The 18,233-nt window shown below is 34.2% G+C and overlaps 1 protein-coding gene across 1 annotated transcript in view; it reads right to left on the reverse strand.

Moving 5' to 3' along the window:
• CCDC102B (coiled-coil domain containing 102B) overlaps positions 1 to 11,645 on the reverse strand; it is a 194,353-nt gene extending 182,708 nt beyond the window's left edge. The window contains exons 1-2 of the mRNA XM_047769476.1: positions 11,040 to 11,645; positions 9,789 to 10,006 (exon numbers count right to left, since the gene is read on the reverse strand). Of these exons, the coding sequence (XP_047625432.1) occupies positions 9,789 to 10,006; positions 11,040 to 11,645 (824 nt within the window). The remainder of the gene's footprint in view (positions 1 to 9,788; positions 10,007 to 11,039) is intronic.
• Positions 11,646 to 18,233: the final 6,588 nt, after the last annotated feature.

An 18,233-nucleotide genomic window follows, 5' to 3' on the forward strand; every position in this document is an offset into this window, starting at 1 on the left:
TGCATATGATCATTGTCATGATAGAAAAATTTTTAGCTTATGAAAAATTACAAATATTGAATAAAAGTGGATTTAATTTGTTCTTCTGCCAATTGGCTTTCCAGTACTTTAAACATATTTAATTCAGCTTTGCCAATATAAAAATAATTGACTTTCTGCCTGCTTTCTCCTGTATTATCCATCCATTTCTTTCAATGCCGTTTATTCACATTGTTTCCTTACACTGGAGGACATACATGTTTCTAATTTTAACATGATTCCTATACAATTTCATATCATGACTATATATGAATGAAGAATACTTGATACAGCAGAGAATACCAAGAAGCGCCCCTAACAATTTCAGAAGTCTATCACTTATTGGGGACCTAAAAAAAGCTTTTAAAACCCTTGCAATTCTGTCTTAATAAAACAATTTTACTGACACCTCTAAATTATTCAAAATAACTGAAATTACTTTCTCTATTTTGAGAACAAGTGACAAAACTAGGATTAAAGTCCGATCCCTTAATATCCCATCATTGAATTTTTTTCTACATGCCCATATGTCTTTTAGAATGAGTCATTGAAAATAATTGCTTATTTCTGGTTAGTTAGCATATACCGACCTTTGCAAATGGCCAGTCCACACAGTCTTCATCTATGTGGTAGATTAGATTACTGTTAAAGCATACTCATTCTCTTTCCTCTACTTTTGCAATTCTAGGTTTTGCTAGTGTGATAGCTGATGTGACAGATTGCAGAAGTTTGAAAAGAATTTATAGTTAGGCTTCTTTTGTTAGCTGTGAAGAGTTTCCCCCAGGAACTGCTGTTCCTAAGTAAACATAAGAAGCAGATCTGTGCCCAACCTTGCCAAGGAGCCATGCCCAGCTAGTCCACTGGAGGTCAGCTGACCCCACCTATGTTGCATTCACTTGGGCAAAATATGCTATTGTCTTAAGCCACTGAAAAAAATTTTTTCTGGCTTTTTAGGGCTGCCCCTGTGACATATGGAAGTTCCCAGGCTAGGAGCCAACTTGGAGCTGTAGCTGCTGGCCTACACCACAGCCAGAGCAACACCAGATCTGAGCCGTGTCTGTGGCCTACACCACAGCTCACTGCAACGCCAGATTATTAACCCACTGAATAAGGCCAGGTATCTAACCCACATCCTTATGGATACTGTTCAGGTTTGTAACCCACTGAGTCACAATGGGAACTCCCTTTTATTATTTTTGTGCAGCAAAAATAGCTGATACAGACATGATCATTTAAAGGGGATGCTACCATAACAAAAATGAAAAATATGTAGACTTAATTTAGAGACTAGAGGATGGACAGGGGCTGGAAAAAACAGTGGGAAAACATAAGAAGCTAGAAAAATAGTGATGCATGCTGTTGAGTGGTGAAACACGTGGCGAAATTGTCACTTGCAGTGTCTTGGAAATAGAAACTGTGTCTAACACTACCAATGGAATGATAATGAGCATGATGTGACCCAAAATTTGAAAGGCGTTTGTGCAATTGGGCTTACTCGCTTATACTTTGGCCGTTAGTATAAGGACATAGCCCTGCAGGCCCACTGCTCCCAGAGGGAAGATAAGAGCCATGAAACACTACTGAGTTTACCTGCAGAGCCCTGCCCAGACTAACCAACCTCCAGGGGCTCACAGATACCAGCTAAATCAATTCTGATTGTTATACACCTCTAGAATTCTGTGGTTGTTAGTTACAGCCTTATTGTATTTATAATTAACTAATATGCACAAACATGGATCTATTTCTGTGATAATGTCACTAGAAAGATCTTAGGAATATATTCACAGAGCTAGAAGATGCATCCAGAATGAAAATGGAATGTCATTTACATATTTATAAGAAATATGAATCTTTGAGGTAGCAGTACTATGATAATAATTTAAAATAGAAGTAGGCTGTAAACACATTAGTTTAATCTAATCATTGGATAAGCAGCCCAATAAGGAGTTACATAATTATATTTGCATGACTCAAGCCATAAAACTGAAGAAGATATAAAAGAATTTGTTACCACTTAACATCACCTCAAAAGACTCAGGTTGCAAAAAACACCAGTAACCCAGTACCATTTACAGGACTGTAGTTTAGAATCCTGTATTAACATAGTCAATATGTTAACAAAGAAAAAGACTCAATACAGAAGTCTAGGTCGTACAAATACTGCTAAGGTTGTCCACAGCTCCAGATTAACTAAAATCTAAAATTCTGATAAATAAACAAATTTAGCCAGCTGGTAATATCCCAGCTACTTACCATGACATGATTTTTGTTCTTAGTGACTGTGTTTGGAATTTTAAGAATAAGGTTAAGTATAGAGGTCTGAAAAAATTTCCAAATACTAGCATTTTCTGTTAACTATAGAAAGAATATATAGAAGTCATTGTATATTAAAAACATGTTTTATATATTTGGCATTTAGGTTTTAAAGTTTTGGATGATAAGACATATTGCAATATTTAAAAGAAATTGAGTGTTGATTCAAAGTTGTAAATTTAGTTGAAAAATACAATAAAATTGTACTATTTGTGACTTCATTGGAATGTTAAAGAATCATCATAATTATAACTTTAATTTATTTGAATTATATGAGTATAAGAACATGAAGGTTTTTGTCAGTAATTGAAAATCTTAAAAAGGAAAAGGAATATGTTAAATTAATAGAATAATTTTATTAAAGGATATTAATCAACTACATTTGTGCTTTGAAGCATACATTGACAAATATCCTCATAATTAATTAGGGTAATTATTATATTTATAAATAGAATATAAAATTATACTTGAAGATTTGAGAAAAGTCTACATTTTTAAAAATTTATTTATTTTATTTATTTTGTCTTTTTAGGGCTACACCCATGGCATATGGAGGCTCCCAGGCTAGGGCCTAAATCAGAGCTGTAGCTGCTGGCATATACCACAGCCACAGCAATGCCAGATCTGAGCCACGTCTGTGACCTATATTACAGCTCACAGCAACACCAGATATTTAACCCACTGAGTGAGGCCAGGGATCAAACCTGCATCCTGATGGATACTGGTCAGATACATTTCTGCTGAGCCAGTATGGGAACTCCAAAGTCTACATTTTCAAATTTACGAATTCAAAATTATGTTGAGAATCAATGTCAGCTAAATGTTTGATGATAATGTTAGCAAAAAAAGTCATATTAATATAAAAATGCTTTATCATTACTATAGAATAAATGTTGATCCTCGAATTATCATCAGAATTACTGGGGTAACTATTCCCTCAAGGGTTTTATAAGAAATTCAAGAAAAACATTTCAAATTATATTTTAAACTTTTTATCTGTTATATAAATTAGATCTAGAGTATATCTAAACTTAGAATAAATATTCTAAGCCCATTTATGAAATAAAAATAAAAGAATTTTGCAAAGTATATTAATATGAATAATATTTGTATTCCTTATATAAGGCAGATTAGTAACATTTAAACTACAGCATCATCTCTTTAAGTATGCATCTTTAAAATAACTGATATTTATTAGTTTAGTAAAAGAAAATTATGTATTTTATTTACATATACATGTATTTACCATGTATGTAAAATGGTAGAATTTAGTCAGAGAATTGAGAGAATGGGCAGTCCATAAAAATTTCTTTAGTAGCAATGTGATGCTTGGGTTTTTTTAGTACAGATTTATAAAAAAAAAATTTGTGACTATGCAAGCATTAGGACATAAGAACATTGCATACTTACATTTATGCAGCAGAGGGCACTCTTTAAATTCTTAATTTTCTGGCCTAATTTATACTACATTTTAGAGAGATTTTCAAAATTGATTAATTATACAGTTAAATTTATAATTGAAATTTAAACTCATATGAACTACAAGGCAAAAAAAAAAACCCTAATTTAGTCTAAAGCATATTGCATATTTCATGCACAGATTCTTTAAAGAAACGAAGTTACTAAGATATAGCTCGAAAAAATATGGTATTTTAATAGATGATGAAAACTTTTAAAATCAGATTTCTAAACTATATAAAACTTGTTGGATCTGAAAAATGCTGTGTGAATCAAGATGGTTTTTATGAAAAAATATATTTCTATGAAATTTTTTGATACTTTGTTAACTATCACATAATGACCCCATAATAAATTGGCATAAATTTTAAACATCTAGACAATAAAATTAAACAAAATATTTTTTTATGGGATAAAAGTTCTTGGAACATTACTATCTGACAATAAATATTAATCATTTTTGAACTGTGTGAAATTTTATCATAAACTATCTAGTCGGTATTTTCTTAGAGTCAGTATTAAAAGCAAATTTTTGTCAGACAAAAATAATTAATTTGTAATAACATCTAGATACCCGCTTTGCTATTAGTCTAAAATTTAGAGTTAGTGCTAAATGATGAATAATAAAAAATTTTACAAATACACTTTTTTAAAGTTTTATTGAAGTATAGTTAATTTACAAGGTTGTGATAATTTCTACTTACAACAAAGTGACCCATTCATAGATATACACATATCCATTCTCTCTCAGAATCTTTTTCCACATAGACTATCACAGAATAATGGGTAGAGTTTTTGTGCTATATAGCTGGTCCCCGTTGGCCAAACAAATATACTTTTAATAAGCAACCAAATCTGTCATTTTGTGATTTGACTCCCAACTATTTATAACTACATCTTATAGCAGTAACATCTTTCAGCATCTTTCCTTCTCAGTATCTTTCAGCATTTTCATCATTTTCAGCATCTTTCAGCAAATAGCCAAAGCCATATATAGTTAATTTAATTAGAAAAGATGACTTTAAATAATACTGTTAAGCTCAGAGACATCCAGGAGGACCTGGGTTGGAGGTAATGCAGCCAGGAAGGCTTGGAGGCAGTGCAGCCAGGAACAAGGCCTTTCTCACATCACAGAACTAGTCCTGTGAAGATCCCACTGCCTGGGGCCTGTACACTCTCCTGATATCAAATGTATTATTATACACTCAAATGAACTAATTTAAGTAGAAAGGGATATTGATAGCTCAGAGAATCTCTGGGAGAGCCAGAGAAGCAAATGCGGAAACTGCAGAGAAATACCAAAACCAAAGCTCTAGAAATCTTTCCACTGTGGCTAACATTTAGGTACAGACATGAGAGCATGACCTCAGTACCCCCAACTAGAGTCATGAAGGATCATGTCTCTAGAGTCTAGAGGCTACTGCTGTCTCTGAGGACGAGATTAGCCATTTCCACTGCCCTCGACCCACACTAGATTGGATTCTGAGGCTCTCTTCCTCTTGAAATATTATTAGCTTCTGCTAAAACATCTAGGTAGCTACCTCTGAAGAGCTGTTCCTATGCCAAATAGTGTTTGCACCCTAATTGCAAAGAAGACTGAGATAGAGACTTACTAGCATCTTTAGAGTCTATACAGAGAGATAGACTCTGTCTCATTAGGGACAGGACTGCCCCAAAACAAAAAGAGATACTTTAAAGTAAAAACAATCACAAAAATTAACTTGAATTATTAAATGTAAGAGCTGAAATTGTAAAATACCTAGAAGAACTCCTGAATATTGGTATTAGCAATGATTCTTTTGATTCTACGGCAAAAGCATGGGCATCAAAAAAGCAAAAAATAAATAAGTGGGACTCCGCCTAGCTAAAAAGCTTCTGCACAGCAAAAGAAACAAATAACAAAATGAAAAGGCAACCCATGGAATGGAGAAATTATGTGCAAACCATACATCCAATAAAGGCTTAATATCCAACACACACAAGGAACTCATACAACTCAATAGCAAAAAATAAGCCAGTTGAAGAATGAGCAAAGGACCTTAATAGACATTTTCCCAAAGAAGACATGCAAATGGCCAACAAGTATATGAATAGGTGCTCAACATCACTAGGCATTAAGGAAAGCAAATAAAACCATGATGAGATATCACCTCACACCTGTCAGAATGGTTATCATGAAAAAGATAAGAGATAAGTACTGGTGAGAGTGTGATGAAAAGCACACAGTTGATGGGAATGTAAATTATTACATTATGGAAAAAGTATGAAGGTTTCTCAAAAAGTTAAAACCAGAATTATCATATGATCTCGAAATGCCACTTCTAGGTATACAGCTAAAGGAAATTCAATAGTACCTCAAAGAAACATCCACACATTCATGTTCATGGCAGCATCATTTATAATAGCCAAGATGTGGAAACAGTCTACTTGTCTAAAAATGAATAGATAAAGAAAAGAGAAAAAATAGTCAGCCACCAAAAAGGAGAAAATCCTGCCATTTGAGAAAACATGGATGAACCAGAGGACATTATGCTAAATGAAATATGGCAGCACATCCAGACAAACACTAAGTGATCTCACAAGATCACCATGTGGAATCTTAAAAAGCTGAATTTTTACAAAAATGCTCAATATCACTAATTATTAGAGAAATGCAAATCAAAACTAGAGTGAGGTACCACCTCACACTGGCCAGAATAGCCATCATCAAGTCAAAAAATGGCAAATGCTAGGGAAGGTGTGGAGAAAAGAATATCCTCCTTCACTGTTGGTGGGAATATAAATTGGTACAATCACTATGGAAAACAGTATGGAGGTACCTCAGAAAACTAAATATAGAACTACCATATGATCCAGCAATCCCACTTGTGGGAATATATCCGAACAAAACATTCATTCCAAAAGATACATGCACTCCTATGTTCATCGTAGCACTATTCACAATAGCCAAGACATGGAAACAACCTAAATCTTCATCTACAGATGAATAGATTAAGAAGATGTGGTACATATACACAGTGGAATACTACTCAGCCATAAGAAAGAAAAAAACAATGGAGCAGTTTTCCTGCCATCATGTCAAATTTTCTACCTGGGAAGTCTTTTATTATTTTTAAGAGATCAGAAATATACAAATTTTCAAAAAAAAAAAAAAAAAAGGAGTTCCCTGGTGGCCTAGCAGTTAATGATCTAACATTGTCACTTCTGTGGCACTATTTCGATCCATGGCCCAGAATCTTTCTGCATGGTGTAGTAAAGGCCAAAATAAATAAATAAATAAATAAATAAATAAATAAATAAATAAATAAGTATACAAATTCTCAGCACATGAGGAGATTCCAGATGCTGGGTAATTATTCCTAAAATTGAACAGTACTCAGGCAGATTTTAGTGTTCCTGATGAGGGAAGGGTTTAAGTCAATGATGGTGGTGGAAATGCACCCCCTGAGCTCTCTAGGTTGATTCCTGCACTCCCATCAAGAGAAGTTTCCCAGGCCATGGGAACAGAGAAAAAATTACATTCACATCTTCTCAGTTCCAGCCGCCCACTCACTGAGATTCTAGGAGGAAGAATTTTAAAGATTAGACAGATTTATAGTAACAATATATACTATATACTTGGGAAACATTCTCTTGCAATAGAAAAAACGGCTTTACAACTGCCTCTCATGGATGGAAGGCTAATGCTGATTCATGGACACATCAGCCTCATGGGACTGTTTTGTAAAGAGAGTGAGAAAGCAAAACAGAATCAAAGGCCCTGTTTCCCCGTTATTCTCCAGCCTGTCTATACTGAGGTTGCTGAAAACTGGAGGATTTAGTTACTATGAGGATTGTTCATTTATTCTAAGGAAGTCAAATATATATGTACGTGTCCATGTGCATGAGTGGGAGTGTAAAGACACACATGCGTATCATTAAAATCAGTACCTTGGGGAGTTTACATGTTGGAAAACAGCATTTTCACATTGCTCCTATGACATCATGTCAGGGAAGGAACACTAAGTTGGAGAGAAGTCTATCACTGCTAAAAAATTAAATCATTCAGGAAATGAAGCCCAGAGGTTAGAACTTGACTGAGACCTCTAGTTTCAGAGTATATTAATTGTTAAGATGGATACAGGCAGAAAATTTCATTCAGTACTATTCTCTTTTCTACTGATGTTGATTGCCTTTATTAGGAATTTATACTTGCTGGTAAAATAATAAATATTTATCCTTTGCCCAGATGCTTATATTATCACAATCTATGCATATGGTGAGGGAAAGACAAGGAATCTGAAAAAGAGAATTTGTGGTACAAATAAATCTGAAAAAAGGAATTCATGGTACTAATGAGAGACTGCTGGCTGATAGAAAGGAGTTGGCAGATAAAAAGCTTACAGTATTTGTGTACAGTCTAGTATAGGTTTTTTGTGCATACATATCACTACTTTAATCCATTTAAACTAGGGAAATTAAAATCATTACATAATACATAATTATATTCATATTTAGTGATTGATATACATCACTCCCAGGTTTTTTTTTTATTCTACCCATTAAGAATATTATAACTAAAGAGATAAAAAAATATTTTCAGATTTGGGGACCACATTTTAAGGCATATCAAATATTCTACACAATGCTAATAATATTCTAGGGTGATCATAAAGAAACAACAACCATGAAAGAACATATTGAGTAATTCGTATCAGTCGCTACTTTCCTAGACATTGTGTTTGATCTGCAAAAGAATTCAGTGAAAAGCAGAGGTGATGCTATGTGACTTTTGAATCAAGGTCATTAAAATACCATCTATTTCTCTCTGTGCTCCTAAGATGTTCACTTTCAACCAAGCCATGATGCTGTGAGGGAGCCAAGTGGTCACACAGATAGACTACATGCAGATATTCTGACCAAGACCCCAGATGAAGACAAAGATGAATGGCCAGATATGGGAGTAAGTGAGGCTTCTGAGGATTCTATTCTCCCTACCCCACCTCCACCCAAAGTTATCCCTAGACTTTGAGCCATCCTGGTTATGTCACAGTTAGTAAGAGGTGGACCGTCCACACACATTCACACTCAGGATCATGAACAAAATACATGACAATTGTTGTCTCAATAATAATCATTGTTTGGGAAGTTTTGTTATAAGACAACAGATAACTGGAACACAGGTATCATTACCCACATTTCCGCAAAGTTGACAATAGCACACTCTTGGTTAAGCCTATATCATACCGTTGGAGTATGTCAGAACCAAAATGAATAACCAGGTGATTTAATCCCAAGTCTAGTGTTCCTTCCTCTTTACCACAAATGGTCAATGAATAAAGCATCTTTTTCTGCAATCAACAACTCACAAAACTGTGAGTTGTCCGTTATGAATATTAACACATCCATTCATTTTTATTGACGCACTGAAATATATGAATGCTCTACAAGTTAGATAATGCACAAGCTATTTTAACTACATACAATCATAATTCAAATATAATAAAAGTGAATCCACCTGAGATGATGAGAACCATGTTATGATTAAAGAATGTTAAAAACTGGAGTTCCCGTAGTGGCTCAGTGGTTTGGCTCAGAGGTTGAGGGTTTGATCCCTGGCCTTGCTCAGTAGGTTAAGGATCTGGTGTTGCCATGAGCTGTGTGGTGTAGGTCGAAGATGAGGCTTGGATCCCGCATTGCTGTGGCTCTGGTGTAGGCTGGCAGCTACAGCTCTGATTAGACCCCCAGCCTGGAAACCTCCATATGCCATGGGTGCAGCCCTAGAAAAGGCAAAAAGCTAAAAAAAAAAAAGGAAAGAAAAAAAAGAATAAAAACTAACATGTTCTAAATTACTTTTTAAAATTCAAAAATAAATATAAAATTCAAACTCATTTATTAAATATTAGTACTTAATGATCAATCATAGGTAAAATACATTATCCAATGGCCAGTTTACTAGACTTAACAATTTTAAGTTTGAAAATCAGACTTAGTTAAGGAAAGCAATGATTAGTACTTACTCTCTTTCTTTCCATAATATTTTTTGGAACTCATCCAAATGCACCTGCAAAGCTGAAATTTCAGACACTCCATTCTCCAGTGGCAGGTTTATTGCCTGTAGTCTTAACCCAGGTCTCATTTTACAGTTTCCAGAACCACCATTCTTGAATAAGTCAGGGCAATCTAGATTGAGTTTCATCTCATTTAATTTTAATGGGTCAATAACCAAATATTCTTTCTGAAAGAAAAAAATAAGATATAGTCCTTATAATTGGCTTTTTAAATCAAACATAGAAAAGTCATGAAGAAAACATATTTTTGGAAGAAAATAAAATGTAATGATTCAGCATCAAATTCATATTTTCAATTAACTGACATTCTCTCATATGGCCAAACTTTAACTTATATTCTTCAGGGTTTTTTTTTTTTTCCTTTCTACGTTCTACCTTATTCTAATAAAATACATTTCCCCACAGTCTTTTAAAATTTTTAATTTACAGTGGAATCTACATTATATCTACCATAAATCCCATACATCATGGAAAGGCTTAACATTTTAGATGCAATTATAGAAGAGCAAGGTATTAATTGATTTATGGTTGTAGAGGTAGAATTAACTAGAAAGAGGTAATAATATAAACTAATTCTACTTGAAGAGCGAACACAAATTCCTAGTTTCCAAAAGTATATTCCATGAGTTGTAGATATATATATATGGGAGGAGGGGTGTTTCATTGATAGATAAGTGTACGAACTGCTAGATTAAAGTTTTAAAATTTTTTATTGTGTGAAGAAATCTCAGAAACTTCAAGATTCAAGTGTACCAAGAAATTCCAAGAGTAGGTAGTGTGAAGCAGTCCCTAAAGATATTTGCCTAAGTTACCTATCTTTGAGTGATTAATTGTGAGGACAGAGTCCCAACCTTCAGGAAAGGTTTAAACTACTGTACGGATAATTTCTTAGTAATGGTTTACTAGAGTAAATGGAGAGAAATCTCCATAAATATTTTCTTTTAACATTAAAAAATGCTGGGTTAATTTTGGCTAAAAGTATGAGTAATATTGGTAACACAGGCTGACTTGTGTCTCCCCTAAAATTCATATGTTAAGGTCCCAACCCCCTCCAAATATCTCAGGATGTGACTGTGTTTGGAGATAGGGTCTTTAAGAGGTAATTAAGTTAAGATGAGCTTAATGAGTGTGGGCCTTCCCCTCCTCATTACTGTCTATAGCATTCAAATAATCTCTGGATTCCTCTGGATTTTTTCTGACCTTACTCTTTGTGTTCTCCTTGGTAGGAAATTCTCTTTTTCCCAAACACTCTCTGATGGACTCACACGTTTTGGAACCAATTTGAATTGAGTCTCTCTGTGTAGAGGACACATCTCTGAAACCAGGAAGCTTAAGGTCCTGAATAACTCTAGCTTCCAAAGCCTCCTTCTGAGGTGACAAATTTTGCTTCCTTTTCAGAGTACTCAGTTCCTTCACGGTCATCTCTAATTTTATCCTGAGTTGTCTTGCTTCCTCCCTGGCACTGTTCCTTTCAGCTCGAACTTTACTCCACTTTTCTCTCCAGTTGGCAGTGCAGTCTGACCACCACCGCATGGTCTTCTCCATCTGAGCAGCTCTGGCCTTGACCTCCTCCAGTTCCCGCAGTCGAAGCTCCTCACAAATATCCCATTCATTACTGTTGCATGAGTGAGCACAGACGTTGTGATAGGCATGAGATTGCAGCCCATAAAGTGGCAAACAGGGACCACAGGTGTCCCTGGGGGATGAGGCAGGCACCACCAGGTCACATGCTGGTTTAATTGATGACTGCTGCCTCTGGAAGATTTGTGTTTCCTCAATTAACCGACGAATGGAATCTAAATTCATATTTATCTTTTCAGGCCTAAGAAAAGACAGAGAACATAATTGCATTTGAATTTCCCCTGCAATTATAAGAGCAAGACCGACATTTAAAAAAGGAAGTTGATGAAAACAATGTGTCTTTTCAATATTGTATATTTCCCTTACCATTGTAGCTAAAAATATAGAGGAATTTCTGCATTTGCAATTACCCTCAAAGAAACAGAGATTTCTCCTATTTAAATTTGCCAAATAAATACAAATAATATATAAAGATGCAGTGGGGGATAGCATAGGACATGAATAATTCATTTTAACATATCCAGTTCTTTTCAGGTAATATTTATTGCAACATATATTGTCCATTAACTTCTCAATGGTCCCTTTTCCCCTGCTAACTAAAGCCCAATTTGTTCAGGTAGAAGGCAGAATCTATTGATCTTTGGAAGGATAAGCTCCTATTCCAATCCCAGGGGCTAAATTATGATTGGTCTAAACCTTTCGGATAACCTCCATTTAATTCATCATTCCTAATAGATAATAAATAGGTTTAAAGCAGCATGTGACCTGGTTCGGGCTGATGAGAGGTCAGGGGAAGGCTGCTAGAGAAGTCTCCCATTCAGAAAAATGTGAAATCATCGGAATAAGAAACACTTTTATCTCTGCTCTCCTCCTGCCTGATCAAAGACAAGATTCTGCAAGAAGGTAAATGTAACAGCCACCCTGTAACATTAAAAATAGTGAAACAGAAGAATGAAAAAAGCTTTGTGTAATGATGGAGCTGCTGCCTGAAATACAGAATCCATACCCCTGGTTTCCTTGCTGTGTGAGAATGATTACCTAAATTTATTTAAGCTATGACTGTTGAGTTTTCTGTAACTTGCTGTCAAAATGACATCTGACACATAAATTAACTTCCTACTGTGGTTAATATTTTAAGTTCTAAAAATAAAATATTATGAATAAGACATGATCTGTGTCCTTAAAGATTTTGTAGGCCAGTGAATGAGACAGGCACATCACTGGTGTGTACAAGATACACTAAGGGGTACTGCTAAAGAAGTGATGAACTGTTTTAGAGAAACAAAGTAGCTTCACAGACAACACTGAAAAGAGTCTCAGTAATTCCAGAGCTTTAAAAAGGAATTAAAAGCAGCTTTCCATATAAATAGCAAAGACAAATTAATTGGTAAATGCAAACCTTTCTTATCAGTATGTACATCCATCGCTTTATTTAATATAGCAACATAACTATATTGAGGATTAGCAAGTGGAACATTTTCTTTAAAATAAATTCTCAAAACATGCAGGTTAATCTACAAATTAATAAAGTTCTGTGGTTGTATAAGATTACCCATTTTTATTATCAAAGAGTTTCTGGTGTAAATGATCTTAGATAACATTTTACCTTCATGATATTAACTACTCCCATTTTTTTTTCCATTTCCTTTTATAGAGTTACAGATCATAAATTGTCTTTTTATGAACCATCCATTTAATCTACTGAAGGGGTTTCATTATACCAACTAAGTTAACTGCTATTGACTGAAAAAAGACCATATAATATTAAATGTATACCACTTTCAGCTGTGGAAAAACACATTTTAGTAAGTGTTCTGTAGGGATGTCAAACCAATTCACTCATTATAATACTTAATATAATAATATAGATTCACGGTTGTAATTATTTTTGTTAACATTAGTTTATGTCAAATCATATTTGAACTAGTGCTGACTTGGAGCAATTATTCCTTTCATTTACTGTAATTCAGTGACAATAATAATATACTGACCAAATTTCTCAGACCACTAGTAAACCAAGATCAGTATTTTAAAAAAGTACTTAATTAGAAGCATACCAAACATTATATATTTATATTTACATATTTCACTACTTAATAACATATTTCTTTTTGTTGAAATTTCAAAATGAAGATAGGAAATTTATTTCAGTATATTAAACTGAAATTTATCCTTGCCATTTTTCAAAATAAATCAGTATCATAAAATTGTAATGCCTTTTAAAATGTCTCATTAACTTTTATTTCACTAGTGTTTTGAAGACTCTGTAATTGGATTCTGGTACATTGAGATCTTGCCTACTAATTAACTATGTATTTTTTCACATCTGACTAAACAAAGTTGAGTTGGGTATAATTATTCAGTCCTTGAACATGAATAGTATTTCCTGTTCCAAAGTGTTTCTCAAGAAAATGTAAATGGGGATATTTAATTCTTTCTTTTTTCCTGGTCATTTTTTTTCATTTATTTATATATATATATTTTTTTCTACTGTACAGCATGGTGACCCAGTTACACATACATGTATACATTCTTTTTTCTCACATTACGGGTTCCGTCGTAAGTGGCTAGACATGTGTATTTATTAAAGCATTCATTTTCTCTATGCTTATGTGCCTGCTCTTCATGTTTTATTTCAGATGACTATGAAAGTATTTGACACGGTTGTAGCACAAAGCCTTTGATATATGGGAAAATATTTTAATGCTATTGATTCTGGTTTCTTTTAAATTTGAGGGGCCATGCTTGGGGCATGCAGAAGTTCCCAGATCAGGGATCGGACCTGCACCATAGCAGTGACCTGAGCCACTGCAGTGACAACACCAGATCCTTAACCCACTGAGCCACATGGGAACTCTGACTTTGGTTTCTCATATTGATTTTTGCATTGTTTTTACCACACGCACACACAAAAGAGTGGAAGGCACAAGAAAACTCTTAGAAATGACGGACATGCTTATCACCTTGGGCTTGTGATGGTTTCATGGTGGTGTACTAATGTCCAAGTTCATCCATTAAGCACATGCAGTGTTTTACACCAGTTACATCTCAACAAAGATGTTTTTAAAGAAAGTTCAGACAGGCTACCATGATTACTGCAAGTATTTTTGAATGTAGTACATAACCATATTAGTAAAATTGGATGGGTCTACAATGTTTAGACAGTATTACTAAATGTATTGTTTCTTGCCAAAGAGGAGCTTAGTGTGTGCGACATTGGTTTCCAGAATCCATTGGTCCAAGTGCTGACTCTGCTACATTCTAGATAGATGACCTTGGACAAATCACATAAATTGCCTTTGACCCATATCTTTATTTGTAAAAGAAAACAGAATTATCATGTACTTCACTAAGTTCTTGTGAGCATTAAATGGGGAAATGCCTAGATTTGTTGGCCCAGGTTGTCTCTTAGGGAAAGTGATAATTCTTCTCAGTGTTATATAAGTCCCTAATATGTCACCTTGGACTATTGTATGATTTAATTTTTTCAGTTTCTTTCTTCTTTTTTGAAATGGTATGCTTAAAAAACAGGGAAAGCAACAGATAAATATGATTTACAAAAAAGCTCAGAATTTCATGTAATAAAGGTACACTCATTTTTAATATCATATTAATATTATTCAACAATGAAATATTCAGCATTATTAATATCTTCATTCCAGATATGAATAAACCAGGGTTTACAGTTCTCATGTAACCAGTCCAAGTCAGACACTTGGAAGACCCATAGAAAGGGCTCAACCCATAGAAAACAAATTTATGTTTACGAAAGGGAAAGGGAGGTGGGGAGGGATTAAATAGGAGTTTAGAATTAACAGATACAAACTACTATATGTAAAATAAATAAATAACAAGATCCTACTGTATAGCACGGGGAACAATATTCAATATCTTATAAGAACTTATAATGAAAAATAATCTGCAAAAATTTATATAACTGAATCACTTTGCTCTACACCTGAAACTAACTCAATATTGTAGATCAATTTTCTTCTTCAATAAGAAAAGAAAAATAAAGGAAAAGTAAAGGAAAGAAAAGAAAAAGAAAAAAAGGGAGGGTCAACTCAGTTCAGGAATTAAGAAATTTGAATCAAGGGCCACTGCCTCTCCATATCAGAAATTTACAGCTCCAAAATATGTATTTCCACTATAGTGAAATCATCTTTAGATTATTTCATACACACATTTAGCAGAATTCCATTCTGGATATTTTCATGTTCAGATATCTCCCATTAAATCACACCACAAGCAGTTACCCGACCCTGACATTGCGTTTCAGGTGTATTCAACCTCCTCCTCATTGCTTAAAGGACATTTACGGTCTGGGATCGTCCATCCCTCCAGCCTCCTCTCTCTGCTTCTGTGCTCCATGCTTCGCCACTCCAGTGACTCCGTCCCCTCCACCGATATCACCTCAACTATCTCCTTTGAGCAGTCTGGTTGCTACGCAGGCGCACTTTCCCCTCTCCTACTCCCATCCCCCTCTTGGCTTCCTACCCTTCAGGTAGGAGCTCTTAGGACCTGTGCTTGACTCTCCGCCATTCCTTAGAGGCCCTATATAGAGGTTTGTCTTAGGTCTCCTCCATGGTAGTGTACAAGCTAGACGTGACTTCTGTCATCCAGGACCTTGTTTATTACCAAAAACAATAAATCAGGCTAACAATCACAAATTTCAATTGTCTTTGAAAGAAATAAGCAATGTATTATTCTTCAGCACTGACCTCTGTATTGAGAGAAGTCTCTCTGCAGTGATGTCCTCTGTTTTGTCAGAAGAATGAGGTGGACTAGAAGTAAAAGCATGTTTGGCAGAAGTTATATTTTCAGGGCTGAATAAAATAGGATCCAAAGGGATTTTTGCTTTATTGTTTATACTTATTGCTTTCCATCAACCTATAGGAAATGAATTCTTAATGAAAGCCTTCTTGGATTTTTTTTTCCTAAGAAGGATAGGACAATATGCGATAATGTTAATAAAAGCCATAAGCAAAGGGAAAATAAATGAAGATATGAACCATAATGCTAAGGAACAGTAGATATGGTGCCATATATGGTGATAAAAAAGAAAGATCATTTTTTAATATTAAGGAAAGTAAAACATCATATTGCTTTTAAAATGTGGCCTGTCAAACATGAACAAATGATTAGTAAAAAAAAACCATATGCATTCTGTAAAAGTCTAAAACAGGTAAAAAAAAATTATATTTTTTAGGAGTGTTTGCAATAGAACACTAAGTATTAAAAGTGAAAATTGCAGTGTGACAGTGAGGTAACAAAACAGAGTGAATGGCCCCGGCATCACTTCAATATAGGTCAAGCTTTTCCCATAATATTTTTTCAATATTATACACTGTGGCAAATTATATGGACAGTTACTGAGTATGGTTGTTGATGTGAATGTGAGATTTTGGAATCATGTAGGGGCAGGAAATATTTGCACTAAGAAGGCAACTAAATAATATAAAATGCATTCGTACAAGTTGCCATGTATCTAAAGTTTAGATACTTTATTTTCTTAAATCAGTGTAATACAAAATAAGCGCAAGTGCAAATATCTTAAAATAGGTATATTTATCTTTTTCTGAGTCATGTGTGAATTAAAAATTGCATTATCAGATCAGATAGAAATTATCTTTAAGGAACTGGAATTCATATGATAAGCCCCACCCCCTTTTAACCAACTCTTCCTTGATTTCTGTTTTTTTCTAATCAAAATTATTTTATTTTTAAACTTCTTCCTGTTACCTAGAATCGTTGAAATCATGTGTCATTGTTTTAAATCAATATGATGTCTTTTCTTTAGGTTAGTGAGAATAATTATTTGAGAAAAATAATGTTTCTTAGATAATGCTTAATAAAAAAATTAAGCTCATTTCTTTTCAAATAAACTATAATTTCTCCACATAGCATCTTCATGATTCCAGAGAACAGCAACAATTTCTATGCTTCAATAGCTAAAAAAAAATTTTCTGAATTAAAATAATAAACTTTTAGGTCATAGGTAAAAGTGATCTGTCTTACATCTTTGGAATATGAATAAAGTAATAAAGAAATATCCAAAATCCACAATCCATTTTATAAAATATCAATATATCATTTGTAATGAGCCTTGGAAAAATAAAGTTTCTGTTTTCTGGGAAGTTGATCTTGAAGCTTCTTTAGTGCTTTGTTTGCCACGCACAAATTTAGGTTCAGATCATTCAGAATTTCTTGGATGATATGGCATAATTTAACTACCTTGTGTAGTACTTGGGGGTACCAATCGGGTCTGAGAAAGTTCTATTTTTAAATATTCCCGAAATGTCTCACCAGTGAACAAGTATTAATATATAAAGATGTTTTATCTAAAATTTGAATTTAGAGTGTAAATTTATTTCTTCCAACAATACATATAAAGTCTGTACTACTTAGCTACCTATTTGTATGGAAGCTTGATATTTGTTGAATTCCTTAGCACTTTTTTTTAATATTTATGTTTATTTCCAGGTTTCAGTGAACAAAACCACAAACTATCCCAATTTTCTCATGTAATCTAATCCAACTTAACAGTGCCAAGAAAATAAGCCAAAATATCCGTTGAGGCCTTAAGCCAAAAACTGAAATTAGTATTAGCTATGGAGGAACTATAAAGCCCAGTCAAATCTTATTTTCATGTAGGAATAATCCTGCTGCAATTTCCAGGTGGCTAAGAGTCAGAGTGCACATTTTATTGGAAAGAACAGCAACAACCTGGCCTTGTCAGAAATCCTATCACCTTCCAAAGTTGGACAGGTGACCCTGAATCTGGAATTTACATCATTATGTATACAGCATTTT

Source organism: Phacochoerus africanus, chromosome 2 (assembly GCF_016906955.1).
Source record: "Phacochoerus africanus isolate WHEZ1 chromosome 2, ROS_Pafr_v1, whole genome shotgun sequence".
In the NCBI taxonomy this organism is placed as follows: Eukaryota; Metazoa; Chordata; class Mammalia; order Artiodactyla; family Suidae; genus Phacochoerus; species Phacochoerus africanus.